Genomic DNA, 14,474 nt, shown 5'->3' with positions numbered 1-14,474 from the left:
TTATAGACCTTGTATGTTCTGTACTTACTGCTTATTGCACTTCTGGTTAGATGCTAACTGCATTTTGTTGCCTTGTACCTACATGTGCAGTGACAATAAAGTTGAATCTAATCTAATCTAAATGTGACCACACATTTAAGGTGCAAATTTGTATGTGAGCACTCACATTCTCGTGGTATTTGTATTTCTTGCCGACCTCTAGAGACATGTACATTTCTCCGTTTCTCCAGCTGTCATCTCCAATCTCATCACTTTGTAGGAACTCGCTGAGCTTCTGTACACTGCAGACATCAACCAGATGATCAGATCCTTCCAGGAAAGGCAATTTTTTTTAAGTAATGTTGGATCTGATTGCTTGTATGATTAAACGACATACCTGACAAGGGCCTTGACGGCAAACCTGACAACTGTGGATAACAGGAATAGTGGAGTGACCAGGATGTGGAATAGAGCCAAAGATGCAAACGCCTTGTCTGGACTGAGCCTGACCTCTTCAATATAGGCATGTGTGACAAAGGTCTACAAGAACAAGAAAAGTACTACGGTCTACATGGTGGATAAAATAGAAGTGATTAAAACTGGCATGATGCATCTCTTACCGCCAACACTGCAGCAATAGGGATGGCGGCATTCAAAAATACTGTGGAGATAAAAAGAGCCAGCAGGTATTTTCAAAAAGATGCGGAAACGTAACAAACTATTAGCTATTAGAACCAAACAACCCTGATTCTGAAAGTTTAACAAATGAGAGTGTTTATTGAGGGTGGAGTAGTTTTAAGGTGGAAGGTGGTTATGTATGTGGGTGGGGCATATGATAGAAGGAGGAGCCTCTCATACTAGACATTGATGTGTAGAGAGCAAAAGTCTTGAGACTGGTGAGCTCTTTTCCTCTGGTTTCTTCTACACGGTCACAGAAGATGTTCTCCCATGCATAGAGCTTCAGCAGCTTTATTCCTTTTAGGATCTCTGTAGTCTTTTTAAGACGGTCTGTTGAGTAGTCCTGAGAAAATATTTAGAAGTCACAAACATGAACTTGGTGTTGTGTTGACAGCATGCATATGCACGAAGGTGTAAGTAAAGCTCACCAGCGTGCTCTTCTGTGTGTTTGCCAACTTGGTAGCAATGAGGTACTGAACCGGGGCCAGCAGCAAAATGACGCCGGCCCCTATCAGCGCACTGTTACCCAACAAATAATACAGCAGGATCACTCCCATAATGATCTATGTACAGAAAAAAGTTATATTTTGCATCGGGGCACAACTGATTTAATATTTTCACAAATGCAGAAGCTATGATATACCTGAACTGGCATGGCCCACAGGTTTGGGCATAAGAAGAGAAACCACATGAGTTGATTGGTTTCTATGGCAACGAGATTGTTGATCTGGCCGAGGGTCATCTCTCCCATGGACATGTTTGACGTGGACAGACGCAGAATTTTATTGTAGATCATAGCCTTGAGGATGAGAACCAACACATGAATAACAACAAAAAAAAAAAAAAAAAAAAAAAAAAAAACACTTTAATGCTGACTGATTTTAGCTCTTGTATACAGCAGAAAAGACTAAAATAGAATACAATGCAATATGACATATCAGATAACAGAACAGACTTCATAGAATATAATAGTATATTTGTCAAACTTTTATTGTGGTAATATTTATATAACATTATAATATTTCCCAGTATTTTGAAGTAATTTTTAATATAATTGAATAATTAACTAATTATTTTTATATTTATTTAAAATTTTAGTTTTAGTAATTTTGTCATTTTTATTACTTTTTGTTGTAATATTTATATTTAGCTTTATTTAATGATAGTTTTTTTTTTACATTTCCTCAAGTCTGCTGATGTTTATACTCTTTTCAGCTTAATTTCAATTAATACTTTTAGTATGTTTACAATAACACTGACAAACAGAACCGAACAGAATAGAATAAAAAACAGATAATAACAGAACACAGACCCAAACAAAACAAAGCAAAACTGAATTGCACAGAATTGAACAGAACTGAGTAGAAAGAATAAAACAGACCAAATAGAATGGGAAAAAAAGAGTAAAAAAGATCAGGAGAAAGAATAGAATAGAATAAATTAGAACCGAATAGAATAAAACAGGTAATTATAGAATAGGCCCAAATAGAACAGATTAACAAAAAACATAATTGAAATGAACAACAGAATAGAATAGAATAAATAGAATAGAATTAAACAGAAGAGAGTAGAAAGAATAAAATTCAGAATATGGGACATAGTAGAGTAGAAGAATAATGGGACAAAATACAGTAGTATGGAATCAAACAGGACAAACCAGAATAGAATAGGACTAAGCAGATAAAAACAGGACAGACCAAAATAAAGCATAATTGGAATAGAATAAAATATAATACAACTTGAAGTGTGTAGTGCAGACTGTTAAAATATAAATTTGTCTGATAATTCACTTCATGTTTGACTTCCAGTAAACTCTGAAACTTACAAGCAGCGCCCCGCGCAGGTTAATGCCGGTTTCTATTGTGACGTAGTAGGAGGCCTGCAGGAATGTTCGCTGCAGCACAAGTGCCAGGAAGAGCAGAACCGCCAGAACAGACGTATTCTTCAGCAGCTCAGTGGAAGACATGAAGTCCACCCCGAAAGGCATGTTCGCTGTCTGACAGGACATTAACAGAGTATGAACAAACTTAATAAAAAAACGTCATTTCAGCCCTCATTGAGGTCATCCACAAGCATACACACACACTTAAATAAAAAGGAGTCACTTAAACAGAGTGTTGCTGGCAGCAATGTGTGTGTATTATGTAATTTATTCCTATGATGACAAAGCTGAATTTTCAGCAGCTGTTACTCCAGTCTCCAGTCCTGCAAGTTCACAATAATCTTGAAAGTTCACACATCCTGAGCTTTCCACGAAGAATCCATCCTTATCTAAACCTTCTAGCACACATGACATCATGTTCTTCTGTGCAGGGAAAACACACTGTGTGAAATCTAATAAATGCTGTCATTACAAGGCAATGACACACAGTCCTCTCATTAATAGCACTGATGGTGGCTCTGTGACATCACACAGGACGTGATAAATAGCAAGGCAAGATCAGATATCAGACAATAGATCATTCTCTACAATATACTGTCACGTTGCACCCAGGAAAAATAAATATAGTGTAATAACCAGCAGCATAACCAGCAGACCAGTATCTGCAGCAAATCATTTAACTGACAGCTATTTGATCAACATCCAACCTAAATTATTTAACAAGGCACATTATGAATGGGTTCCAAAGTAAGAGAGATCATATCAAAGTGCTGTGAGACAGTGACTGGATTATGATATATTTCCATCACATAAGTTGAGTAGTTTCCTTTATCCCTCCATTTCCCTGTTTTACTGTCTCTCTGATATGTGTTTGGGATTGACAGTTGTTGGTATCCTTGAATTGTCCTATTGACCAAAATCATGCCGGTTTATCCTAAAGATTTTTTTTTAAATTTGTATTTCTGTCTTGTTTTCTAGTACTATACATTGATGAATCAAGATGCATATACAGTACTTGAAGGCAAAATTACTTGATTTTTTTTATTCTTTCTTAAAACAGAACAAATTATTACACAAAAACTCACTTTTTAAAATTAAGCAAGACTCAGGGGCAGATTTACTAACAGTTTACGCCAGTGCAAACCGTCTTTTGGCATTAAAATAGTACTGTCAGGTCAGGTATGTTATTTTTTCGCCTGACCTTATTGAATATGCATTTGTAGGAGTTTTTCGATGGTGACACACACAAGACAACCATATTAAATACTCTAAAATGAGATGAAATACACACCTTATTTGTCCTGTCAATATCTGTTGAATTATGCAGGTTTTTCACAATCCCAGAGATGCAGAGTGGCCCAGCAAAGCCCAGCAAGTCTGCCATGTACCGGAAAGTGCTGCTGAGAAGTATTGGCCCTCCAAATGCCCGGTACATGGACTTCCATATGGATGGGGATTTCTCTGGGTCCTCTGTTTTCTGCTGTCAGAATTATACAAGCAAAGAGACTCAACTGACACTCCTCATTATTACAATATATTCATCAAATACGAAAATGTTGTTCCTTTATATAATAACATTTGTTCTTAAACCTGTGATCTTCTGCACATACCCTCTGTTCCTCATAGGAGTCTTTCAGACGCATATAGTTAGTCAAGGCCCTCATCGCGATTGGCAGTTTGCCAATCTTCTTCAGCTCAATGGGTCTCTTGTGGGCTCCAATGATGAGCGGGTTCATCCACCAATATGTTGCCTTGGAGAGGAGGTTGACAAAGGGCTGGAGAAATCGCACGCCCAAGTCCTGTAAGTCTTCTGGGGGCTTGACCCTCTGGGGGTTCGCAAAGAACACATACTTCTGCAGGTAAGAGAAAAATAAAATATACAGGTCATATGATTTGTTAGTAGAATTTAATTACCCTACTGAACAAACTAGTATGTTGTGTTTTGGATGTTGGATTTCGATTTTTATGTTCACTTTAACTACTTAAACAGCCTAACTACCTTGGTCAACCAGAAATCATTTTGGTCTAGCAGTTTTGATGGTGAAAATCATGGCTATATGTCCATCAGCTAATCCAGCATCAAACCCGGCACAAACCAACCTAAACCAGAATGGAAATCCCGGCCAGTTCAAACTCACCCTGACTCTGATAACATTGATCTCGACAGCCATGAGCAAGCCGTACAGCACCACTAGCAAAGCTGTGATACAGAAACTGAGCTCGTTCACCCCCATCTTCGCCTCTGCAAACTTCCATAACTTTATCATCTTGGTGAAGAAAGCCAGAATCCAATAAATAAATAAGGCTGTGAAAGAATATTTCTGAGGTTAGTTCTCTTTCTCAAACAGAATTACAAGGACAGAAACTAACTAAAATATGAATCAACCTTTACATGTTGCCAAGCAACACCCAGACTGAAAGTGTTTTATTTAAATTAGAGGACAGACAGTAACTGTTATATAATGTAGGAGATGAAACGGCAACACTCAAAGTACATTTTATTATTAACAGCCAGCTTCACATTTGCATAATGAAATGGACATTGATTTACCCAGCAGCAGTTTGGGGAAATTGGCGGTTTCTATATTGTGATAATATACGACTGATGTTGTGGCCGCTATGAAGCCCATCAGCGCTGGCATGAAGAGGTGCAAGTGATAGGACCCCATCCGTCTACAATGATCCATTCAAACACAAAGACATAAACATAAATGCATAACGATCATAAACACTCAGATATTTTGAATGTGTGTTGAAACCAACGTATTGGAGACGATTCCCTCGGCGATCTCGCACACATGCACAAACAGCAGTGTGAAGGTAAGGATCCAGCGCAGGTTGTGGCCAGGAAAGTGCAACCAGGTGTTATGATGGATCTGCACCTTTGAGCTCTGGCTACCCCAGCCTGGAAACCAACACACACACATGTGTAATTATATTATCCCCTTGTGTGTCTAATATAATACAGTTAACATTTACTTTGTTAATCACCATCCTGTATCTGTCCCCGCCTGTCTCGATTTTTCATTGTTTTCTTTTCTTTGGCTAAAAGAGTAGTAATTCTGATATGTGAAAATTTTTTTCATTATGAGACTGAATGAGGGATGGCACTGACACCATTGTGGCGCCAGAGAAAATGATTTTTCGAGAAGGATTTGACTAAAGGCTCTTTGGGGAGCCATTACAGATAATGAATTGGCCAATTTAGTTCTGATAATGTCTAGGCCCTTCAGCTTTTGAAGGCATGATGTATGCCATAAACCATTTAAGAACGGGCTTCTTTGAAAATTGGCTACAAGTCACAGAAATTTGAATCGGACTGACAAGAGCTAGAATTAACTGAGCTTTAATTCAGAGAAATTCCCATATCACATTACACAAGCATTCAATTAAAGGGTTCCACTTTGTATGTTTTATGTTGTGTGGCTCCAAATAAATAAATGTATTAAGTAATAATAGAAGATAAATTAAAATGAAAAATAAAACAAGAATTCTTGATATATAATATGAATTATGAAAAACTACAACTACATTTTATCCTTGCATTTTTATTCTGCTTCCTTATATTTAAATAATAATGAAGCTTTTCGAGGTAAATAAAATATAAACATAATAAAATAAAAATCTACCATATCATTAAAGACATAAAATAAATAAATAAAATATACCATATAATAAATAAAAAAATTGGCATAATAAAATGTATCATATCATCAAATAAAATAATACACTAGGATTCTTAATTAAAAGTAGTGCTGTGAAACGATTAATCACCATTAATCACATACATATCTATATTTCTATTCATATAATTTATATTATATATAAATACATGTCTATATTTATATTCATATTATTACCAACTGCAGAATGTGAATGTGTTGTTTAAAAGGGAAGAAAGACAAGGGCATTCATACCAATGAACAAGATTGGGAAGGTGATGAAGAGAAGAAATACATGAGGGACGAGGTTGAGGGCGTCCACGAAGCAGCCATTGTCCAGGACTCCTTTTTCCACACTGTAGGCATCACCTCTGTCGTTCCCACAGAAAGACAAGGCCATGTCACCTGACTGGGCTAAAGAAAAACGAATGTATGTTAGATTTGAATATATAGCATTCAGTACAGATAACTGTAATCTAAAGAAATAGGTATTTAATGAAAAATCAAGTGTTCATTTAGACTTTCAGTCTGCAGTATGCCAGTTTTGAGCCCAAGTGAAAGCAGTATTCCTGTATTCATTATTGACTATGAGGTCCCACAAAGTGTTTGTCTGACATTGATTCTCTGCTGACAATCAGTGTAAGAGCAAGATTAACAAACCCTCTCTAGGGACACTGCCTGTACCTCTCAGCCAATTCATTTACCAGCTAAGTTTAATTTCTCATACAGGATAGCTGCATTATACAACACATCAGACAGTAATGTTTGCTTGGGCAGAATATACTCTGCTAGATTGAAGCTTGCATGCTGTGGATCCTATAATAATTATTCAAATATAATGTAAATATATATTTTTTGACAAATATTTAAATTACATGAACATATTTGTATTATGGTTGTACCCATGGATATATTAGTATAACTATTATTATGGTAATATGTTGAATTATTTTTCATTTTTATATTTTCAGGTTTCATTTTAATTTTAGTTAAAGTTTTAGTAATTTTGTCGTGTTTTGGGGATTTGTATCATTTTTTCTTTTTTCAAAATGTGTCTACATAGTTATTTCATTTAATAATTTTTTATTTCAGTTTTAGTTTGTTATTTTAGCACATCAAGATGAACTAAATGAAAATGTGAGATGTTGCTTTAGCAACAAGCTGAAATAAAATACATTTATATATATTTTATTGCATTTCAAGTAATACAATTTGTTTGATGGATTTAGTTTTAGTTAACTGTAATAGCCCTGGTCATATCATCATGATATCACATAAAATAATGACTATATTGGCAGAAAAAAAGTTTTGCATTTACATTTATGCATTTTGCAAAAACTTGCAAAAACCTATGAAAAGTAAAAAAAACTTTTTAGTTAGAAATGCTAAAACTAACAGCTTATATGGCTGTGAAAGCCTATTAAATATTTAATCATTTATTCCGCAACCAAAGTGTCCGATAAAACAATATATAAATACTAACAATGTTTGGCTGGTCACGTGATCACAACATGTCGGCCCTCATAACGCGACTCTCAATGTAAAACAAAACAGCTTATGACTGGAGTCTTCATGTCATAATTTATTAAATGTACTTTGTGCAACTTTAAGACACTGCAGGACTTAAAAATCATGAATGGTCTTATTAATATTATTCACAAAAAATGTGCTATAGAAACCAAAGCATTGCTGTATCTTGGTTGCTGTGTAATGAATTACAAAGTAGAGCCCATGACAAGTGAATTAAATCTCCTCATTCGTACTCAATACTATTGTGTAAAACTGCTGTTCATGATTATTATTATAGGATGCCACCCACTCTGACAGCTATACAAATCCCTCCAAATGCTCACTGACAGCCAGAAGTTGTCTCTCCTCTACTTATGAGTTTTGAATAGCATTGATAGTTAATATAATAGTAAACCCCACAGTGACAGTCATATAAAATTATTAAATAATAACTTACCAAAATAATTGCTCTGCTTTAGTAGCTTTTCATACCCGTTGCTGGTGTTAGAGAGAGTGATTCACAGAGAATATTATTTTTAGCTGCAGTGTATCAGATGCTCATGGTCTCTCTCTCTCTCTAGCTCTTGAATCGTATTTCCAAACTTGAACAGGAATGTTGGCATGAATGTACGGACCCTCCTGAGAAAATAGAGATCGACTGTGACACTGTGGCTATGTCTCATAATCTTGTGAGCTGCCTGCCTACACAGCATTTTTGGCCATCATGGGTGTTTGTGATGCCCAAACAAGCAGTCTAGGTAAAGAAACTAGAAAACACAGACTTGGGATAACAATGTTTCAATTAGAAACTGACCGAAAGTTAATAAAATGTATGCTATATAAATAATAAAAAAGATTTTAATTAGATTTTAATAATTTACATTTTTTTTTTAATGTTCAATATTTATCTAAAATTCAAATGATTCTGTGTCGATTTCATATAGCAATTTATTTTAAATATCAGTAATGTAAATTATATTTAACAGAATTTCATTCTTGTTTTTTTTTACATTTTAAATAAATAATAATAAATATTATTTATTTATTTATTTAGTACCATTCTGCATAATTTCTGGTAAAAATATTCAAAAATTATTAAATGAGTTCAACATAATGTTCATAAACAGTTTACAAGCACATTCTGTCTAAGTGCACCCTTTGCTCATCCAGTTTCCGACAAAGGTACCATTGACCATTTCTGCTTTCCCAGCATGCACTGAGGCATGAACGATTTGGCAGCATTTTTTAATAGTTTGCCAGTTTAATTATATTTTTGTTCTTAATTTTGTTAATCACCACGTTTTGTACATTATTGTCTTGTGGATGTTAATATGTGTTATATGCTCTATTAAAATCATTTGTTAGTTGATTGTTACCCTTGTCATGTTAAGTACATGAGATTTTTCAATCTGTTTATTTATTTATTTATTTATTTATTATTGTTGTTGTTTTGCCATAGAAGAGTGTTTGTTTAAACGTGCATTTGCTCTCCATTTAAATTATTTAAAAAATAGATACTTAAATAATGATGAACAGTCAAAACGTAAACAATAGGAAATATTACCATATACCTTTTTAAGATTATAGGCTATAGTCACTTAATCTAAAGGTATTTTTTTACAATTACAAAATTGTTATTGTTGAAATGACTCGATTTTAATGAATTTTCTTGATGTTATAAACATCAAGTTTATATGTTATTATCGAATTTAATTTTGCTTACAATTTGTTTTATCAATGTTACTCGTAAATACTGTATTTACAGTCAACTATAATCGGTACACCTAGTCACATGGTTGTTGCTTCTGTAAAACAATCTTACCTGACAAAGAAAAACAATGAAACCTCGATAGTTCTCGTAATTTATAAGTGACGTATCTCTCTACATGGGCACATTTAACCATGTCATATTCACCTTATGACATTAAAACCGCGCGTACACTTTAATAAAAAGGCACTATAATATCAGCACGGAAACAGAAACAGGCCATTGTAAATAAGATAAGGCAGCGAACGTCATTCAGAATCAACCTTTGGGATTTGATTGAATTAATTTAAGATGTAATGCGCCAAGAGTGCGGACACACTCACCTAGATGTCTCCGGTTGTAGGTTTTGTCGATACTTGCAGTAAATACGCTACGACATCAGCGGTTAGACAGTGAACGCGATGGTGTTGTATCTCATTGTCCTTGTGGTATTGAAGAAAGCGCGCATCACTGCTTCAGTGTAGCGTTGCTATGGCGTCAGATATAAAGGAGGGATGCCCGTGCACGAGCGTGGCTGCTCCTGATGTAGGTCACATCAAGAATAACTGGATCAGACCTGAAGATTCACTGACAGACAGGTGCATAATATATCTCACTAAAATACAGAGGATATACTACGCCGCATAAAGAACTGGAAGATTTCATTTAGCCGGGGAGGGGGGGGGGGGGGGGGGGGTTAGATTTCGCATGTGGGCTATAGGCATTTAAAAAAAATATATCTATCTTACTCTCTATCTCTCTCTCTCTCTATCTATCTATCTATCTATCTATCATTATTCTGTCTGTTCTATGTGTCAGTCTGTCTATTCATATTTATTTTAAACATCCATCAGAAATCAAATAGAAACCTTGACTGATGCTTCTACTGTCCCATCAATAAGGCTAAAGAGGCTCATTATAAATACCCATACAAATGGTGTGTTCATTAAAAAAAATAAAATGAAAGGAACAGACATGAAAAGTAGTACATTACATTTAAACTGTATAAACACATTTGTTGGTAATTACAAGATTGATCACAATAGTTTTAATCTGTTACTTCTTTGTTTTGTAAGTGTTTAGCAATGCAAAATCAAAATCTTGGGCAATAGGAAAACCCTGTTTGGCATGTGCAAAATGTCAGTGTTCTTCAGAGCCACCTATTGACTGATGCTGGGTCTTCATGGGAAGCAGGACTTTCACTCCAGAGGGACAGAGCTCAAAGGTCACAGATGGGTTGGAGGCTGAAGTGTGATGAGAACTGCTGCAGGGAGTGTGTGTGTCGGTGTGTGTGTGTGTGTTTGTGACTGAAGGAAGTAAGGGTGTGTGCGAGGTTGAGGAAGTGCTTGGGTTGAATGGGGATTATGGGAGTGTATTTGTCTGTGTGTGAGTGTGTGTGTGCAAACAGTCACATCCCCTATGTTTCCCTAGAGACCAGAAGGGGGCAGCCCCGACCCAGCCTCTCCCCCATTAACCACAGGAAGTAGTACAGGAAGCAGCCCATGTGTGAGCCATCAAAGGCCCTGTGGTGACACCCAGAGCCTGGGACGAGGTGCTGTGGCTGGGGACAGAGGGATGCACTTGAAGCTGAAGGATTCTAGAGGCCAGGGGGTCAAACACAACCTCTTTGAGAAAGTTTCAGTTTCCCATAACTAAGCTGAGAATCGGCGGTTTCCACACGTATGCATGTGGTGTGCGTCATCAATTGACACTGGAGTAATTAATGTTACCCAATCCTATTTTTTTATTTCTCTTTTCCCTTTGGATCAGTGCCTATTTCACAGTAATACATATCAAAGAATTATGCATAACATTTAGCAATGACACCCATGTTTTGTGTTGTAAGAGCATGTAGTAGATCTTCTATTACAATTATAGTCAAGTCACCTTTATTTATATAGCGCTTTTAAACTAAATACATTGCGTCGAAGCAACTGAACAACATTCATTAGGAAAACAGTGTTTCAATAATGCAAAATGACAGTTAAAGGCAGTTCATCATTGAATTCAGTAATGTCATCTCTGTTCAGTTTAAGTAGTGTCTGTGCATTCATTTGCAATCAAGTCAACGATATCGCTGTAGATGATGTGACCCCAACTAAGCAAGCCAGAGGTGACAGTGGCAAGGAACCGAAACTCCATCGGTGACAGAATAGAGAAAAAAAGTTCTCCTCTGACCAGACGAAACCATTAGTTCAATTCCAGGCTTCAGCAAAGTCAGATTGTTCAGAAGAATCATCTGTTTCCTGTGGTCTTGTCCTGGTGGTCGTCTGAGACAAGGTCTTTACAGGGGATCTGTATCTGGGGCTCTAGATGTCCTGGTCTCCGCTGTCTTTCAGGGCTGTAGAGGTCCTTTCTAGGTGCCGATCCACCATCTGGTCTGGATTGACTGGATCCGGGTGACTGCAGTGACCCTTTGATCTGGATACAGACTGGATCTGGTGGCTACGGTGACCTCGGAATAAGAGAGAAACAGACTAATATTAGCGTAGATGCCATTCTTCTAATGATGTAGCAAGTACATCAGGTGTTATGGGACGTGTTCCCGGTTCCGGTTTACCTAATTAATGCAGCCTAAAAATCCTTTAACGGATTTGGATATTAGAAGCATATTGGTATGTTATGTGTAAGCCAGGTTAAAGAGATGGGTCCTGACAATTATACAGCACTGACATGTATTTTATAACTCTGTTTGAAAAATTCTGTTTGAGCCAGACACTGTGTTTTGGAACATTGAAGCTAAACTGGTCTATAATGGTCAAAATGGCTCTTTAGCTAGTGCATGCTAGTAGACTATCTTGGATCATCCATGAAATTGATGGAAATTGCTTGCTTGAATCAGCTAAAGTCCAGATAATAACCAACTAATGACTTGTTTAGACCAGATAATGACAAGCTTGAACCAGCTCGAACCATCAACTGACCTGCTAAGGACCAGATACCAGTTCAGACAAACTGAGGAAAAGCTTTACCTGATAAATAACCAATTTAAACCATCTAAGAAATAACTCAGACCAGCTTAAACCTGGTTAGGCCAGCTAATGACAAGCTTGAACAGCTATTGACAAGCATGAACCAGTTTATGGCCAGCCTGAACCAGCTAATGACCAGCTCTGACAAGCTAAGTACCAGCTTGACTCAGCTAATTATCTGCTTGAGTCAGCTAATGAACAGATCAAACCAGCCAAGGCCCATTCTGAACAAAGTAAGGACCGGTATAGATTGAACCAGCTTATGACCAGCTCAAATCATCTAATTACAGGTTGAGGTAGGTAATTACAAGGTTGGAATAGCTAGTTATGAGCTTAAACCAACTAATGACCAACACAAATCAGCTCGGACCAGCTAATGACCTGCTTAGTACAGCTAATGACAAGCTACAACAGCTAATGGACAGGGCCAGATTAAGACCTCACTGGGCCCTTGGGCAATGATAATAATGCAGGGCCCCATCACAATAATTATATATATATATATATATATATATATATATATATATATATTTATGTATGTATGTATGTATGTATTTATGTATGTGTGCGTGTGTGCAACATTTTTTGATGCACTGAAATTTCTTGTTACAAATTTCAATATCACAAAAAAATACTAGCTCAAGTAAAACCAAGCTTACTGAACACAAGTTAACAGTCACAAATTATAACAGAACAAAGATACATACCAAATCAACCTACTTGATAAATTTAAACAAATAAATATTACATTGTATAAAGTAAATGTATAAGTAGACTGAATAGTATTCACTGTATAAATTTAATAAACATTCATTCTTATTTTACAAAAGTAATTCAGTCAAGGACAGTGAGTGATATTCTTTCTGTTGTTTGATTTACATTATTGACACAAATGGCAACAGCAGCTATATAAGGCTGCTTTAAAAGAATAGTTCACCCAAAAATAAAAATGATGTTGTTGTTCTTAACCTGTATGCGTTTCCCCTCATATGTTGATCACAAAAGAATATATTTGGAACAATACTGGTAACCAAAAAAATAAAAAAAATAATAAATACATTTTTTGAGTCAACAGGGACAAGACACTTTCTGGTTATGAACATTCTTCAAAATAACTTCTATTATGTTGAGGAGAACAAAGAAATTCATACAGGTTTAGAACAACTTGAGGGTGAGTAAATGATGACAGCATTTTTATTTTTGGGTGCAGATCTCATCATGCCAGGATGTCATATAGCCTACTACACTGTCAGACTCTGTGCCGTGTTTTGTGTTTATTGATTTATTTCCAGGTGTTCCCTGTTTGTTATTAATTTGATTCCAGGTGTTTTCTATGTTTCATTGATCCCAGGTGTGTCTAGTCTGTTATCTGTGTATAAATAGTGTTTCCTGTTTTAAGTTTGCTGTTGGTTGTAAATGTCTTCTGTTTTCCACGTGTTTGAATTAAAATTCTATGTTGAAGAAATCTCCAGCGTCTCCTTGCTCCCCTATTTAACGTGACAGAACATTCGACCTATAAAGTAAGCAGGGCTTTTTTTTCCAGTTTTTAGTTTTTTTTTTTTTTTTAGTCTTCTGTTTTCATGTCGTTATGGATGAACATGTGATGTTCATGGCGAGCCACGACCCGATCGGTTATGCAAGGGCGTTTGTACCACTCACCCTCGCCAGCTCCCTTGAGGGAGAGACCATGGTGACGTTTTTTCCTGATCGGGATGACTTGCCATTGCCCTGCGGAGCTCCCAGACACAATCAACCTCGGCTGGAAAAAGGCAGTCATCTGGTGTCTGGAGAGCCTCCAATTTGGGACCCATCAGCCGGCAGTCCCCAAGTCAAGTGTGCCACCGGTTCATATGGCAAGCCTAAAGGACGATGTGGCAAGCCCAATGAACAATGCGGCAAGCCTGCCAGCCCCAGAGCCCCCTCCAGTGCCTGCTCCTGATAAGCACCTTCCAGAGTGCCCCCCAGAGTTCGCTCCAGTGTCGTCCCAGCCCCTGAGCATAGCCCAGGGAGGGCTCCTGATTTCCCAGTCAAGCCCAGGGAGGGCT

General features: G+C 36.8%; 1 protein-coding gene across 9 annotated transcripts in view; it reads right to left on the bottom strand.

Moving 5' to 3' along the window:
- LOC132105726 (ATP-binding cassette sub-family C member 9-like) overlaps positions 1 to 10,108 on the bottom strand; it is a 38,756-nt gene extending 28,648 nt beyond the window's left edge. For 4 of the 9 annotated variants that reach the window (XM_059511069.1, XM_059511073.1, XM_059511068.1 and 1 more), the window contains exons 1-15: positions 9,802 to 10,107; positions 8,168 to 8,349; positions 6,457 to 6,615; positions 5,303 to 5,444; positions 5,091 to 5,212; positions 4,678 to 4,844; positions 4,150 to 4,392; positions 3,831 to 4,019; positions 2,483 to 2,653; positions 1,301 to 1,456; positions 1,086 to 1,220; positions 838 to 1,000; positions 600 to 640; positions 377 to 519; positions 167 to 281 (exon numbers count right to left, since the gene is read on the bottom strand). In XM_059511069.1, the coding sequence (XP_059367052.1) occupies positions 167 to 281; positions 377 to 519; positions 600 to 640; positions 838 to 1,000; positions 1,086 to 1,220; positions 1,301 to 1,456; positions 2,483 to 2,653; positions 3,831 to 4,019; positions 4,150 to 4,392; positions 4,678 to 4,844; positions 5,091 to 5,212; positions 5,303 to 5,444; positions 6,457 to 6,601 (1,932 nt within the window). In that variant the 5' untranslated portion in view covers positions 6,602 to 6,615; positions 8,168 to 8,349; positions 9,802 to 10,107. Of the gene's footprint in view, positions 1 to 166; positions 282 to 376; positions 520 to 599; positions 641 to 837; positions 1,001 to 1,085; positions 1,221 to 1,300; positions 1,457 to 2,482; positions 2,654 to 3,830; positions 4,020 to 4,149; positions 4,393 to 4,677; positions 4,845 to 5,090; positions 5,213 to 5,302; positions 5,445 to 6,456; positions 6,616 to 8,167; positions 8,350 to 9,801 lie in introns of all 9 variants that reach the window. The other 5 variants (XM_059511076.1, XM_059511072.1, XM_059511077.1 and 2 more) reach the window with 3 other exon arrangements.
- Positions 10,109 to 14,474: the final 4,366 nt, after the last annotated feature.

Source organism: Carassius carassius, chromosome 26 (genome assembly GCF_963082965.1).
Source record: "Carassius carassius chromosome 26, fCarCar2.1, whole genome shotgun sequence".
NCBI classification, from domain to species: Eukaryota; Metazoa; Chordata; class Actinopteri; order Cypriniformes; family Cyprinidae; genus Carassius; species Carassius carassius.
The sequence above is the reverse complement of the archived record's forward strand: the minus strand, read 5'-3'. Positions and strand labels throughout refer to the sequence as shown.